General features: G+C 38.3%; 1 protein-coding gene across 1 annotated transcript; it reads right to left on the bottom strand.

Annotated features, from left to right (window-relative positions):
- Nucleotides 1-1152: 1152 nt before the first annotated feature.
- On the bottom strand, nucleotides 1153-1587 carry LOC138907561 (uncharacterized). The gene has a single exon (XM_070198160.1). It carries the CDS (start codon nucleotides 1585-1587, stop codon nucleotides 1153-1155), a length of 435 nt encoding a protein of 144 aa, XP_070054261.1.
- Nucleotides 1588-17482: the final 15895 nt, after the last annotated feature.

Raw genomic sequence — 17482 nt, 5'->3', positions numbered from 1 at the left:
TATAAATGCGTTCTTGTTGATTCTAACTCCATAGACATATAGGTGTTAGGTTAGCTTGAATAGGCGAGTAAGAACTCGACAGATTCTTATGAGCAATATTAACCATGTCAACCAATAAGCTAGATAAATTAGTCAGTCAATTCAATTGAAGAATACAATAGGATTGTTAGATAGCCCATAACCCTAGATCGTTTTCATTACATTGATATCATAAAAATCTGATCTTTCTCTGTTCAAAGTTCATTATTTATATTTTTTTATTTAATTAGTTTAGAATCAAATATTTTTAGGTTTAATTCTTGTTTAGATAATTAGGATAGTCTAATTTAGTTAATAGTTAATCATAAGTCCTCGTGGGTTCGACATCCGACTTTTAGTCACTTCATTACTTGACGACCGCGTATACTTGCGTGAGTGTGTTTGGTCGCAACAATAGGAAATAAATCTACCTCTCGGCGACACCGTATTACCTTTCCACTCCAAAACAGGCTCTCCTGGAAATTGAAATCGGACTATCTTTGATCTACAATCAACGTTGGCATGACAAGAAGCCAACCAATCAATACCCATTATAACATCAAATTCTACCATATCTAACTCGATTAGGTCCGCTACGGTAGATCGACTATGAACCACTATTATACAACCCCTATATACTCGCTTAGCTACCACTGAGTCCCCAACAGGTGTAGACACCTCAAAAAGTTTAACCAATTCAGGTTTTATTCCAAACTTACTAGCAACCAATGGAGTAACATATGATAAGGTGGAACCTGGGTCAATCAATGCATATACATCATATGAGGAGATTGATAATATACCTGTAACAACATCAGGCGATGACTCTTGATCCTGTCGTCTTGCTAATGCATAAATGCGGTTTTGAGGACCGCTCGAGCTAGATGCTCCGCCTCTGCCTCTACCACGACTCATTGGTGCTTGTGAACCTTGCCCAAGGGGGTGTACTGATGATGACGAACCAACTATAGATCCCATTGGCTGAGCTATGCTTGCATCACCTCTCGTCGGACAATCCCTCATAACGTGGCCCGGATAACCAAAAGTATAATAAATACCCAACCCCATACGGCGCTGCCTGGCATGCTGCTTACCATACTGAGCACATCGTGGCAAGGGCAGCCTCATCTGACTTTACTCACCCCTATACTGAGAACCTGAGGCCCTGAAATTCTGACCAGGCCCTGAATATGTGGAATGATCAAATCTCTTATCGCCAAACTGAGGGGGCGCGCTAGCCGATGGCTGGGCTGGATACCTCGGGTATTGTGGTCTTTGACCACCTCGAAACTCACCAGAAGGACCCGAAGACCTCGTTCTCTTATTTTGGGCCCTATCATGCTCACGATCGGCCCTCTGCTTCTGCTTACGCTCCTTTACACCCTGAGCATATGCCTGAATACGAAAAATATCCATGTCTGGCTGAAGTGAGATCGACGTACAATCATTAAGAAAGTGCGGCTCTAATCCCATCACAAATCGGTGAACCCGATCCTCCATCTTAGATACAATAATGGGAGCATACCTAGCCAACGAATCAAACTGAAGACTGTATTCTTGAACACTCATGTTACCCTACCGAAGGGTCAAGAACTTATCAACACTGGCCCGTCTAAGCTCTGGTGGCAGATAATGACGAAGAAAAGCTTCTGTAAACTCCTGCCATACTCCTGTAGGGGCATCCTCACTTCTGGACAATTCCCAAGACTCGTACCAATTAACTGCAACATCTTGGAGTCTATAGGAAGCTAGCTCAACTGACTCAGTTGTAGTGGCCTTCATTACCCTCAACGTCCTCTGCATTCTATTAATAAATACCTGAGGGTCCTCGTTTGGATCTGCCCCCATGAATATCGGAGGGTCTAAATTAATGAAACCACGAACCCTCGCACTGACGGACCTATCTGCATGACCAATACCTACTTCCTGACGCCGAGCCTGTGCAGCTACTAATCGAGTTAATAGCTGAATAGCATCTGTCATCTCCTGACCTGGTGCATCCGGCTGAGGGGCTGAACGTACAGGGGCAGGCGTTGGAGCTGGTACCCCTCGGAGCTCTCCTGGAGAGGGCAGGGTATGTGAAGTCTGAGATGGAATCTCACTATGAGACTCTCCTCGAGCCCTGGTCACTCATGGCGCTCGACTAGTAATCTCACCAGCCACATACTTTCCCTTCTGGGTGGTTGTAGTCTTTGGAGGCATTGCTGAAAATATAACATATCGTTAGGAACATGAATTCTTATGTCGCACGATCTAAGATGAAAAGAGAGGATGACATCCTATATGTCCTGTAGCCTATTGTTTATAAGTGTGGTGCATAACACACCCATAAACAAGACTCTACTAGACACGGTCTGTAGACAACCCTAGGACAGAACTGCTCTGATACCACTTTTGTCACGACCCAAACCGATGGGCCGCGATGAGTGCCCGAGTCCTACCTGTTGAACACCCTTAAGCATGCGACTAAGATATAAACATGAATAACATATGCTGAATCACGAGAATAACATGCGTGAGGAAAACCTGTCCAAAAGATATATATACATTTACGTGCGGAATACGTAGGGCGAGCCGACAAGGCTGCTATAGACAACTATATATCCAAAATTTGAAAGCCGACAAGGCCACATACTATCCAACTATACATAACTGTCTACAAACCTCTAATAAAAATACAATTGTACAAAGACGGGACTGAGCCACGTCATGCCCATATATGTATACAAGCATATCGTACCAAAATCAAAAGCAGCTCCGGATCAAGTGGAGCACGCCAACTCTCGTTGATCAAGGATCCTAAGAAGGGGGATCGTCAGCTTGCCTACCTGCACCTGCGGGCATGAAACGCAGGTCCCGGGAATAGGGCGTCAGTACGAATAATGTACTGAGTATGTAAGGCATAAAAATTAGTACATAACAGACATAGATGAAACATGGAATAAAGAATTCCGACTGTAAGTCTAAATCACTTTGTAAATCCTGAAACATTTATAATGTCATGCACGTGCGTATAAATGTCGTGTCATGCATAGGTATAAGTGTACATAATATCATCAAGGCTCTGAGGGCATCCCATCATATCATCTCAGCCACTGTGGGCAAAATCATCAACATATACCAACTGATCAGGTGGTGGTGCGTATATAATGCCATAACCGTTTCCCATATCCCATATACATATAATATACGCGTATATAACGTCATCTGGTCATTGGTCAATGTACATGTATAAATGCATGAAATGCATAAGAAATACGTTAATAAGATTTTCTCGGAATGTCATAAAAATAATATGCATGTCGGATAAATTTTATCAAATACGTATTTTTCTGAGACCCATGAATAGGAGATATAATAATAATTCACATGAGGAATCAAGAATATAGACACCCCTAATATATCTATGAATAGAGTCGTTTATGAAAACTGTGTGTTTGCTCGCTTTTTCTATATAATTTTGATCATGCCAAAAAGAAATAAGGGATAGCCTTAACATACCTGAAGTAGGGAAAAATCCGTATGATATTTTTGGAAAAGGTTACACCGTACTCCTTTAGAACCGTAAAATTTTACGTTGCTAAAGTTCTAATAATTCTCGTTGGATTTTGGTTGAAGAAATCACGTTGTAGTGGTTTTGTAGGAATTTGTAGGAATTTTGTAAGAAATCACATCTGATTGTACATTCAAGCTTGTCGTTGGAGTCTTTGAGGTTAGTATAGAGTTCCTGATCTTTAGTGAGCCTTCAAACTTGCTGATTGTAGTGGTGTTCGAAAATGAAAACATTAGACATGAAATGTCTTGTAATAAACATATTAGGTTGCCACCTAATTAAAAGTGACTAAGATTCATTTGTTTGGAAAGTGGCTTGCTGCCACGTGGGGGTAGGGGAAATTTTAATCTTATCATATAACCAATTAATTAATTAGGTAATATCCCGCTATCCGATAATTAACCAATTACTCACATAATTAAGAATTATCTTAAATTACTTAAAATTCTACTTATTTTAATACACTTTATACATTGTATTATCACAGTCATATGGTACCTTATATGGTACTAGTCCATAAATATCGGGTATTATAATTCGGACCGTATTTTATCCCAAATCGACAACCTTCAATGAAACTCATTTTCTTTAATTCGTGTACCCTTTATCCTTCATGGCACTTACTTATCGCTCGTTATAAATAGCATAAATACGTTAACCTTAAGATAATCTCATCCCCGAGTCCACGTCGATTAACTGAAGACAAAACGTTTACGTACGAAAAGTGAGATGTAACACTTGCCCGAAGCATTTATATTGAGGGATGGATCTTCCCTAAGCATGGATCTTGCCATAAGATATATATTGATGGATGGATCTTTCCTGGGCATGGATCTTGCCCGAAGCATTTATGTTGAGTGATGGATTTTCCCTGAACAGTGGATTTTCCCTGAACATGGATCTTGTCCGAATCATTGATATTCAGGGATGGATCTTCCCATGGGCTGGATTGGCCTTATACAGTACAGACTGACTGACTGTCAGTTGATAGATATACATATATATTTGGGATGGATCTTCCCTGGGCTGGATTGGCCATATACAGTACTAAGTGATTGAGTATTTTAGATCATGAGTACACAGAGTTTTCACTAAGGTCCATCACATACACTATGTACATTGGCATGTAGATACAGAGATGTCATATTCACCACATTGTTCAGAATTGATCTATTTTATTTGTACTGAGAGTAATTGTTGAACTTGAAAGCATGCCTACATTTATGTATTGTTATTTCTATACTGGATTGTACCTGCTGAGCTCGTCACTACTTTTAGCCCAAAGGTTAGTCTTGTTACTTATTAAGTTGGTTGTACTTATACTATACTCTGCAACTCGTGTGCAGATCCAGGTGCTCTCAGATATGACGGTTGCTAGATTTCGAAATTTATTTTGTGGAGATTATCAAGGTAACTGCTTGGCATCCGCAGACTTTGACTCCCTTCCTTTTTAGTTATTGTACTGTTCTATATTTTAAGATAATGATTTTTATCAGTCACACCTTATGTTCATTTAGATGCTAATGTACTCAGTGACACCGGGTTTTGGGAGTGTTTATATATGTATTTGTGAGATTTCTTTTGCTAAATTTAAATATTATGTTTTCAAACTTAATAGATATGGTGGTTTATTGAGATTGTCAGCTTGCCTAGTATTGAGTTAGGCCCCATCACGACAGGTGAGATTTTGGGTCGTGACAATATGCCTCTTTCTCTTTAGTCTATCTCCTCCCTCTCCCCTCTTTCTCTCTCACGTAACCAATTGGTAGAATATTGTAACACCCCGGAAAATTTCGAAGTACTTAAGCGCTATTAAGAAAGTTGATGTGCGCTAATTATATTATTTTGTGTATAGACAAGGACTATTATATGAATGATATCAATTGATCATGATAATATTTGTATGATGTGCATTAAGAATGGTTTATGGTCTAAGAAGAGCCCCAAGGCTAAGTCAAGCTGAAAATTTTATGATGGGATAAAGTATCAAGTGAGTTCGTACAAGATCCTACTTCAAATGCATGTTGTTACCAAACTATAAGTACTTTGGGGATGATCTACTTATCAAATTAAATCTCCTTGAGTCTAGTTTCCAATACTTCAAACCGTTTGTCATTTGGACACTCCTACAAGAAGTTATGACCAAATTACCAAAGGCTGGAAAAAAATGAGATTCTGCGACCAATTCTGCGATCGCAGAATAATTATGCGATCACGAAAGTGCTTCTGTGACCGCAAAACTGGTCACAGAATGGACCAGTAGAGCCCAGCTTTTGGTACTGATTTTGCGGTGCATTTTGCGACCCGCATAGCCATTCTGCAGTCCATTATGCGACTGCAGACCTGATTTCGGAGGGTTAATTTTTCTATTTTCATAACCCACCCCCATTTTGATAAATAGGTTTTGGGGCTTATTTTGGGGCAATTATCTGAGGGTTTTTTTAGAGAGAAGTGACAGTGTTCTAGAGAGAGAAAGTAGATGAAGTATTTTGTTCATCAAGATCTTGCCCAAGATTTGAAATCCAACAAGAAAATCTCACAAGATCTTCATCTAAGAGGTAAGGTTCCATACCCTAGTTTTCAATTTCGAATTTGGGTAAAAGATGGTTGATTGAGAGTATGATTCTTGGGTGTAAGAGTATTATTTATACATGCTTGTACTAATAAGGTTTGTGGGAAGATTGTTAAGCTCAAATAAGTAAAGATTGTGTTGTGGAGTGAAGGAAATCCTGTAGAAGAACCTTGTAGTTAAATTTGCACACCTGGTGTTTGATAAAATGCTCAAATGAGCTAAGACCATGGATATCTTTCTAATTATGGTTCCATTTTTTTATATCTCAAAATAGATTAGGATTGCTAGAATTTCCGAAACGTTGTAGTAATTTAAGGAAAGCTCAAAACGAGGTATGTTGGCTAAAACTTCCTTCTTAGAATTGAATTCAATGATGTTCCCATAAGTTTCAAGTATGGATGTCTCAAGTTCCTTATTCTATGTTCAGGGTTGTTCCCAATAAATTTGAATGTCTCAAATAAGCAAAGTGTCGAGAATTATGTATTCAAAACGTGTTCCGAATATTCCTATCACATTATGTTATCTTTTGGAAATGTGTTCAAGAATAATATGTGTATAAAAACTATATGTCTTTGAGTGGTGTTTCAAAGGAAGGTTTGTAAGGCTCCGTAAAATTTTGCAAAAGAAAATAATGTTTCGTGGCGCCGAATTGGTTTTACGTGTTGAGGATTATATAAATTCTTCGTGACAAGCTTGCGAGCTGCGGCTCACACTTTTTGGGTTGAACAATGCACGGAAAAGTAAAGGAAAATTTTTGGCAGAAAAATGTAATTATGCGGTCCATTATGTGACCGCAGAATCACTATGCGGGCCACATAATGGCCGCAGAAGTGAGCAGGAGAGGGCCAAATCTGGCAGCAGCTATGCGGTCGAATATGCGACCACATAACTGTTATGCGGTGCATTATGCGACCGCATAACAGTTATGCGGACCTCATAGTGACAGCATACACAGACAGATTTTTGATCAATTTTGTCAGCAAGTATGCGACCATTATGCAGTCCGCATATACGACCGCAGAACCGTACCGGAGCTCCATTTTTGGGTTTTTAAAACCCGACCCTATTTCATTAAATACACTCTTTGGGCCATTTTTGAGCTATAATCTGACATTTTCGAGTGAGAGAGAGTGCCCTAGAGTGAGAAGGTGTTCTTCAATAATTGTTCTTCAATTCTTGCTCAAGTTTTGGAAGATTGAGAAGGAAAACTCACTAAGTCTTTATTCTAGAGGTAAGATTCTAAACCCTAACCCTCAATTTTGAATTTTGTGTAGCAATGGATAATAAACAAGATAATTTCTGGGCTAGAGGGTTGTTTATTTTACATGCATGTGTTATCAAAGGGTGTAGGAAGATTGTTGAGCTAAAAATGGTAAAGATTGGGTTGTGGGATGATGGAATCCTCCATAAAAAGGACCTTGAACCTTAATCCACACTTAGCGTTTGATAAAATACTCAAATGAGCTAGAACCATGAGCATCTCCCTAATTTTGGTTCAATTTGTTATATTTCTACAATAGATTGCAGTTGCTAAGAATTCTGGAATTTAGAGTTAAGGAAGCTCGATTGAGGTATGTTGGCTAAACTCTTCTCTTAGAATTGAATCCCAAGTTATTCATGTAATTCTGTAAGACCCGAGGGGTTTGTGTTGAAAGATATACGTTCCGAGCAAGATTAGGTTGAAAGATATATGTTCAACAAGTATTCCAAATGCTTTATTTATGTTATGTTATCAATTGAGGATGTGTTAAAACTATGGGATGTACTTTAGAAATGTTCGACTTTAACTTAAATTCAAACGAAGGCTATTATGCCAAATTTTGTGAAGAATCTCTATGTGCGTTAGACTCTTGATTGCTCACAGTTATACTATATGCCTTGATTTGAATTGTTGTTGTTGTTGTTGTTGATGATGTTGATGTTAGAAAGTGAAAAGGGTGAGCATGAAATACTAAATATGGCCAACGTGCCAAGAATGATCCTATAATTATGGCCATTAGTGTCAATGAAATGAAAAGATGTGAAAGTAATATGAAATGCGATGATTGATATAAAAAGGTTGATGTCTCAAATAAGACAGCCTAGCCGGTCGGGTCGTGATCGGACACCATGCCGCACACATGGTGGTGATTGTGCTGGAAATTGTAAATAAAATGGTAATTGTGGTTGATGTCCTTAATGGATAGCCTAGCCGATCGGGTCGTGATCGGACTCCGTGTTAAAGACTTTGGTATTGACATTGACAGAAATTATGGTTGATGTCTCTAATACGATAGACTAGCCGATCGGGTCGTGATCAGACTCCGTGCTGAGAGTACGATGGTATTGGTATTGTGAATAATGGTATTGTGAACAATGGTATATCGATACTAAAAATCTCCTAATGTGAGATATGGAAATTTATTTGAACACTGTCTTGATCCTAAATTGAGGTTTGATGTTGATTAAGGCTTTCATTGATATTATGATAATCTTGTTGTATTATTTGTCATTCTATTGAGAGGGTGTTTAGTTATACATACTAGTGTTATTCTACGGTACTAACGTCCCTTTTGCCGGGGGAGCTGCATCTTTAAATGGATACAAGTGGTTCCACAGCAGGAGACATTGATTAGTGATAGCGGTACACCTTTTTCCCAGCTGACTTGGTGAGCCCCACTTCATCCCGGGGTCATGAATCTTTTGTACTTTTGTGTATTCTGTTTGAGGTATAGCCGAGGCCTTGTTGCTGGCATTATCATTGTACTCTTCTTTATCTATAGAGGCTCCGTAGACATAGTGTGGGTTGTGTATTGGTGCTGAAAAAGTCAAAATATGTTATGTTGTGGTTGTATTATTTGTCCATTTGAGACTTTAAAAATGATGAAACTATTGGTAATGAATTGGTATTGTAGACATGAACACCTTTTTTGTCTAATTAATGGAAATATGTATTATCTCCATTCGTGGATGAGTTTGGGTAGAATGAAATCTAACAGGCTTGCTCGGTCGGGTTCACTCGGTTGAGCGCCGGTCGCGCTCCTCGGTGTTGGGGCATGACAAGGTTATGGTGTTAAATTGTGTGAGAAAACTCAATATGCTTAAGACTCTTAATTGCTCATATGTGTACCTAAAGTATTGATTGGAAATATCTTATTGTTGATAACCTATAAAGATGGTTGGAAGTGAAATAAGTGAATTGGGGATATAAAGTGTGGCCAACGTTCCAAGAGTGAAAGTTATACTTATGGCCAATGGTGCTCATGAAATGAGATGATGTGAGAAAGATTATGAAATGAGCTTTGATTCAACTATTCTAAAATTGACTTTGAAAATAGAATTTCCTAAAAGCTTATGAACTCAAGTGATGCCCATATGTGGTTGTTTTAGCTAATGCTATGTTTAGTGAGTATTTTCAATGTGTTTTGCATTCTTACATATTCGTGAGTGGAAATTGTGTATTGTCATTTTTGGGAAAAAGTTATTCAAGAAGAAACGACGTGTTACTTGTTTATGATTTTAACTTGTGCTTCGATTGCCAATCATTTTACTCCATTTTTCGGAAAGAAATCCATTTTGTTTAAAGTCTTCATTACTAATGAACCTAAAGTTGTGATTTTCGGGATATTATATATGCTGATATTTAGGATTATGATCCATGAAAGGAAAGATATGAAAGTGTGGAATATGAAATACGACTATTGTGCCATGAAAAAAGAATCATATGTATGTCCAAGAGAGCCAATGAAATAATAATGTTGTAAGTGGTTGAAAGTACGGATTATGTGATATATGGTGGGAAAGGTTATGAGATGTACGTATGTACTTTTGTTTCCAATGTGTTATAAGCCCCTACGTTCTTGCGAGTAAAGGCTATGATGTTCCTAAATGTTCTAAATGCTCTTAATGTTCTATGATCACCCATGGCAAGTACAAGTAAGTGATAGTATGAACATGAAATGTGATCGTTGCCTAAATGAGAATTTCGAAGTGTTGTATGTCCCAATAGTTTCAACTATAGTTGTATGCTTCTGAAATAATGTATGTAAATGACTTCGATTGTTAAGTCCCCAAGAGTCATGAACCTAGATAATGACCTCAAGAGGTCAAGGGAGTGAATAATGAGATGGAAGGGAGATGTCCTTTGTTAAATGATGATGAACCTTAAGAAAAGGAATTGGGCCAATGTGCCATTGAAATCGACTTATTGATTTACCATGCATGCGCTAATGTAATGAGTTGTGTTTCTCCATGATGAGCATGAACATGAAATATTCTAATGATATGAGTAATTACGACGTTAAATGTAATGACAAACCATGTTGCTTTGAGTTTATATATAGTATTGTGATTGGGATTACACCTCCACCTGCATATATTGGGGTGAGGCGGTAGGACCGCTTTGTGTAGGGATTGTGGTATTGTGGAATACACCTCCACCCGCATATATTGGGGTGAGGCGGTAGGACCGCTTTGTGTAGGGATTGTGGTATTATGGAATACACCTCCACCCGCATATATTGGGGTGAGGCGGCATGACCGCTTTGTGTGGAGATTGTAGTATTGTGGAATACACCTCCACCCGCATACATTGGGGTGAGGCGGTAGGACCGCTTTGTGTAGGGATTGTGGTATTGTGGAATACACCTCCACCCACATATATTGGGGTGAAGCGGCATGCCCGCTTTGTGTGGGAATTGTGGTATTGTGGAATACACTTCCACCCGCCTATATTGGGGTGAGGCAGTAGGACCGCTTTGTGTAGGGATTGTGGTATTGTGGAATACACTTCCACCCGCATATATTAGGGTGAGGCGGCATGGCCGCTTTGTGTGGGGATTGTGGTATTGTGGAATACACCTCCACCCGCATATATTGAGGTGAGGCGGTAGGACCGCTTTGTGTAGGGATTGTGGTATTGTGGAATACACCTCCACCCGCATATATTGGGGTGAGGCAGCATGACCGCTTTGTATGAGGATTATGGTATTATGGAATACACCTCCACCCGCATATATTGGGGTGAGGCGGTAGGGCCACTTTGTGTTGGGATTGTGGTATGGTGATACACATCCACCCGCATATATTGGGGTGAGGCGGCAGGGTCACTTTGTGTAGAGGTTGTGGTGTCGTGATACACCTCCACCCGTATATGTTGGGGTGAGGCGGCAGGGCCGCTTTGTGTGAGGGTTGTATAAAGGATCCCCGACTTAATATCGATAAATTTGAATGGAAGCTCTTAATAAATTTGCTTGACGTTAACGACTATCTAAGCCCATTTATTGTTACCATGATTCATCATATTCATGTTGTATTTCCAAGCCCTTGAATAGATTCTTTGTATTGTGTAAGTGAATACTGTGTACGGTCTATGAGACGCATATGTGTATAATATAATATGTGAACACTAAGGACGGTCTACAGAATGTATATGTGTAAAATAAGGGAGGAAGGTGCCACTTTCGTTGGCATTGTTTGTACATGTTGTTACAATTACATTATATTATGTATTCCATGTATAGTTTATATGGCGCAGTTGATCCTAAAAGAAGGTTAGAATGATGCAAGTAGAATAAGACTTGAAATGTGATTTTATTGGATGTTTTGTAGTTTCTTGATGTACTTTATTTGCCTCTTATTTGAGTTACCGTATTTTCATATGTTGTTTTGACTGCCTTACATACGAGTACTATTCCACATGTACTCACGTCCCTTTTGCCGAGGGGCGCTGCATCTTTTAATGGATGTAGGTATACTTCTACAGGATGATATGGTTCTTTGATAGGGATCTTCTTCACTCCTCGGCTTATGGTGAGCCCACTACAGTTCTAGTGGGTGTTTGGATCTAGTTCGTTTTATGTATATAGGTATCCATTGTACATTGTGGGTCACGTAATTAAAGATTTGAGTTTTGTCATGTATTTATGTTCACAGTATTTACAACTATTTATAGAGCTGTGTAACCGCCACGAGAAAGAAAATATGGGCCATTGAGCCAAGTGTATTTAATATGAAAGTCAAGATCTTATTATGTTATGGTAAATCATGCATGAGTAATGATGAGAGGTTAATGTAAATTAGGCTTGTTCGACTGGGTTTACTCGGTTGAGCGCTGGTCGCGCTCCTCGATTTCGGGGCTGTGACAAATATAAAAGCAATTGTTGTTGTTCTTCATGGATGGATTGCTCTTCGATATACAAGTTTTACTTTGATGGAAATGTGATCAAAATATAGTCAAAGTAATAACATGCTATGTTTTAAAATACTTTTGTGGCTTTATGTGTTCAAACTTTTTTTTAAAGCTTTAACATAAGATGAACCTGTTTACCTTAGGGTGTCATTGCTTGAATGATACTTAAACTACGACAAATATATATTTGTCAAAGATGTAATTCAGCAAAAAAGGTGAAAAGAAATAGTTATAATGCGAGTATTTTGATACAGTAGCTTAGCAAAATAATTTAAAAAGTAAAGAAGATTAGCTAAAACTCCATTGAAAGTCATTGAGGCTCGCTTAAGTTTGAATTTGAAAATTTGAATTTTTGAAATTAGAATTTATTTCGAGTGGGTGTTGTTGGAATATATTGGGTATATCTCATGGAGGTCGAATCGCAATTTTGGGACGAATTGGTGGAGATTTGAATTAAAATTTGAGTCAAACTCGAAGTAAAAGATGAATATGAAAGAAGATGAGATGACTATCCACCTATGTATCCTCTATGTAGCACTTGTGTAGCCCATATGTATCAAATATGTATTCTTTATATATCTCAAGTATATCCATGTATACCTGTGTGTGAGATACACATGTTATAGAGAAACTTTTAAACTCGATTTTAACTATAAATTTTGACTCCAAACCAATCCAACTCTCCTCCAATCTTTCTTCAAATTTTATATATTGCCCCATCTATATGTTATCAATAAATTCTAACCATACCCATCAAAAAAATAATTTTTTTGCCTAGATTTATAAATGTTGTATATCATTGCTAACTTTTTCTAGATATTTTCGATAACATGACTTAATGGCTAATGGTTGGTAAGTAATGTATATTTCTGGCTTATTTATGTAAGTCTCTCAATTTATAATGGGATACTTTACACAAATATCCTGTCAAATTTACTATTTACTTTTTTAGACGGTATACATAAATTATATACTGATTATATAAGGTTATACACATGCTATACATGGCTTATACAACAACAACAACATTTCAGTAAAATCACACAAGTGAGGTCTGGGGAGGGTAGTGTGTACGCAGACCTTATCCCTACTCCGGAGGAGTAGAGAGGCTGTTTTTAATAGACTGTCACGACCCCAATTTCCCTTCATAGGATGTCGTGACGGCACCTAGTCTCTAAGACTAGGTAAGCCTCTTTTACTAAGTAAACAGAAGAATTCGACCATCAAATAAAAAATACAAGATAAAATCTTATACATGTTACAATTCCCAAAATCTGTAGTACAAGTCATAAGCTCTACTGAGTTCGCTAAGAGAATCCTTAAGTACAACTGTTCGGAATGAAAATCAAAAAATACAAAAAAAAAATAAAATCAGAAGGTGACTCCGAGGCCTGCGAACACGACAACAAGTATACCTTGAGTCTCCACAGCTCGACTAGCTAGCTAATAATCAACAACAACTGTGGCACCCGGATATGCACAAAAATGCGCAGAAGCGTAGTATGAGTACACCACAGTGGCACCCGGTAAGTATCAAGACTAACCTCGGTGAAGTAATGACGAGGGATAGTCAAGACAGGTACCTACCAGACTAAACAACCTGAACAAGTATGAAGGTGAACTAACAAAGGAAACAATATTAATATAAAGCTACGCAGGATAAGGAACACAGATTAATACTTGCAATGATACACTAATAACAAAAATATTTAACATGAAGCAGTCAAGTAATAATGTTGTAGAGTAAACTGAATACAGTCTAAGTCAGTGAAACCAAATAAAAGAAAACCAGCAACAACTCAATAAGAACAACCGCTTTCACACCAGATTTGTTCAAGCATTTCCACGAGGTACCGAACCTCATAATCACAACTCACGTGTCCCAATTCTTGAACCCTAATCACTTGGCACCTTATGCCCATATTTCAATCCATGACCGCACGGACGACTCACGTGCCAAGAGGACAACTCTCACACAGAAGGCAAGTAGACAAGAATATATGTAATGGTCAATAACGCCAGGACTCATCTCCTTAAACCAATATGGGTGATTCATCTATGTGTATGCTTGTGAAAGTGTTCTACCACAATTCAAGTCCACAATTAAGAGTGGAGATAAGGAATGGCACATAAGAAACGATCACCACGAAATATACAGTGTAAATAAGATAACAATGAAGTGGACGTAACGACAAGCGCAACAAGATTAGCTACATAGAACTGAGCAAATAGAGCAACACCTAGGAAAAAAATTAGCAGTATGCTAAGAAAAACAACAATCAAAGACAAGTGCACAGAAGAGGGGAAATGACAATAGAGCACTCCCGAGGTGCCGCCTCGTAGTCTTAAATCCTAAAATGAATCACAACGGCACGACAGAAACCTCGTGCAAACAATGACAACCGCATGACAGAAACCTCGTGCAACAATAAAGACCGCACGACAGAAACCTCGTACCATAATAACAATCGCACAGCAGAAACCTCATGCAACAATAATGACCGCACGATAGAAACCTCGTGCCACAATAACAACCGCATGGTAGAAACCTCGTGCCACAATAACAACCGCACGGCATAAACCTCGTGCCACAATAACAACCGCATGACATAAACCTCATGCCACAATAACAATTGCATGACAAAACCTCATGCCATAATTTTCACGACCAAAACCGATAGGCCATGACAAGTGCCCGAGTCCTACCTGTCGAACACCCCTAAGCATGTGTCTAAGATATAAACATGAATTAAGGGTAGGTCATGAATAACATCTGTCAATAAACTGCTGAATCACGTGAATAACATACTTGAGGAAAACATGTCCAAAAGACATATATACATATACATGCGGAAAGCGGTAGGGAGAGCCGACAAGGCTGCTATAGACAACTATATATCCAAAACAAGAAGCCGACAAGACCACATATTTTTCAACTATACATGACTGTCTGCAGACCTCTTATAGAGTGTACAACTGTATAAAGGACGGGACTGTGCCTCGTCGTACCCATATCTACATACCAAGAATAGCGTACCAAAACTAATAACAACTCCAGATCAAGTGGAGCACACCAACTCTCACTGATCAAGGATCCTAAAAAGGGGGACCGTCAGCCTGTCTACCTGCACCTGCGGCATGAAACGCAGGCTCCGAGAAATAGGGGCATCAGTACAAATAATGTACCGAGTATGTAAGGCATGAAAATCAGTACATAAAAAACTTAAAAGAAACATGGAGTAAAGGAATCCGCCTGTAAGTCTAAATAACTTTGTGAATACTGAAATATTTATAAAGTCATGCATGTGCGTATAAATGTCATATCATGCATAGGTATATGTGTACATAACATCATCAAGTATCTGAGGGCATCCCATCATATCATCTCGGCCACTGTGGGCAAAATCATCAACATATACCAACTGATCATGTGGTGGTGCGTATATAACGCTGTAACCTTTTCCCATATCCCATATACATATAATATACGCGTATATAACGCCATCTGATTATGGGTCAATGAACGTGTATAAATGAATGAAGTGCATAAGAAGTAGGTTAATAAGATTTCTCGAAATGTCATAAGATCAATATGTCTTCGGAGAAACTTTATCAATTACGCTTTTTTCTGAGACCCATGAACAAAAGATATATGTTACACCCCGTATTTTCGTACGTGAAAGTACGCCATAAGTAAATTGATGAAAGCTCAGAAATGAGATGTTACATCCCGCATTTTCGTACGTTAAAGTTTCGTCGTAAGTTAATCGATGTAGACTCGGGAATGAGATTTATTTTGAGGTTATAAGCATTTATGCTATTTCAAATAAGGGATAAGTAAATTCGTGAAGTGAGAGGGTAAACATATCAAAGAAAATGAGTTCCGTTGAAGGTTGTCATTTTGAGATAAAATATGGTCCAAGCTATAATACCCCGTATTTATGGACTAGTGCCATACAAGGTACCACATAGTAAGGTGTATGAAGTGTGTTAAAAGTGATTAGTATTTTAAGTAATTTAGGATAATTCTTAATTATGTGGGTAATTAGTTAATTATTGGTTTAATGGGAGATTAACCATGTAATTAAGAAATTGGAGGATAATTAATTAATAATGTTTGGATAAGATCATCAACGTGGCAGACAAGAAAGCCAAAAATGTTGACTCTTAAGTTCATATATAGGTGGCAAATTTAGAGGATTGAGTGGCTTAGTCATCTAATACGTGGGGCCTACACCCACCAAGGTCTAAAAATCTCTCCAAATCACTTAAGGAGATTTGATATCTCTACAATAGGAGGAATGAAGGATTCAGCCAATTCATATGAGAATTCATACGGTAGTAACGTGATCTTCTTAAAACAAAAATTCAAACGAGATTTCTTAGTATCTTAGCAACGTGAGATTTTGCAATTTTAAGGGAGTACGGTGCAATCTTTCTCAAGAATATCATACAGATTTTTTCCTACTCCGATCTTGCCGTCACATGTTTTGTCGCAATTGTCGTGTGTTAAAGGGATTGTCCAGAGAACCGGCTCAGGTATGTTAAGGCTATCCCTTCTTTATTTTTGGCATGATTCATACGATACAAATGAAACGAGTAAACACACAACTTTCATAAATGACTCTATTCATAGAAGTATTAGGGGTATCCATATTCTTGATTCCCCATGTGAATTATGATTATATCTTCTGTTCATAGGTCTAAGAAAAATACGTAGTTGATAAAGTTATCTGAAAGGCATATTGATCTGATGACATTCCGAGAAATCTTATTAACGTATTTCTTATGCATTTCATGCATTTATACATGTACATTGACCCATGACTAGATGGCGTTATATACGCGTATATTATATGTATATGGGATATGGAAAAAGGTTATGGCGTTATATATGTACCACCACCTGATCAGCTGGTATACGTTGATGATTTGCCCACAGTGGCCGAGATGATATGATGGGATGCCCTCAGAGGCTTGATGATGTTATGAACGCATATACCTATGCATGATATGATATTTATACGCATACACATGACATTATAAATATGAAATGATTCACAGAGCTATTCAGACTTACATGTTGAGTCTTTTACTCCATGTTTCTCTATGTCTTTTATTTACTGATTTTCATTCCTTACATACTCGGTACTGTAATACCCCAAAAAAT

This window comes from Nicotiana tomentosiformis, chromosome 3, assembly GCF_000390325.3.
Source record: "Nicotiana tomentosiformis chromosome 3, ASM39032v3, whole genome shotgun sequence".
Taxonomy (NCBI): domain Eukaryota; kingdom Viridiplantae; phylum Streptophyta; class Magnoliopsida; order Solanales; family Solanaceae; genus Nicotiana; species Nicotiana tomentosiformis.
The sequence above is the reverse complement of the archived record's forward strand: the minus strand, read 5'-3'. Positions and strand labels throughout refer to the sequence as shown.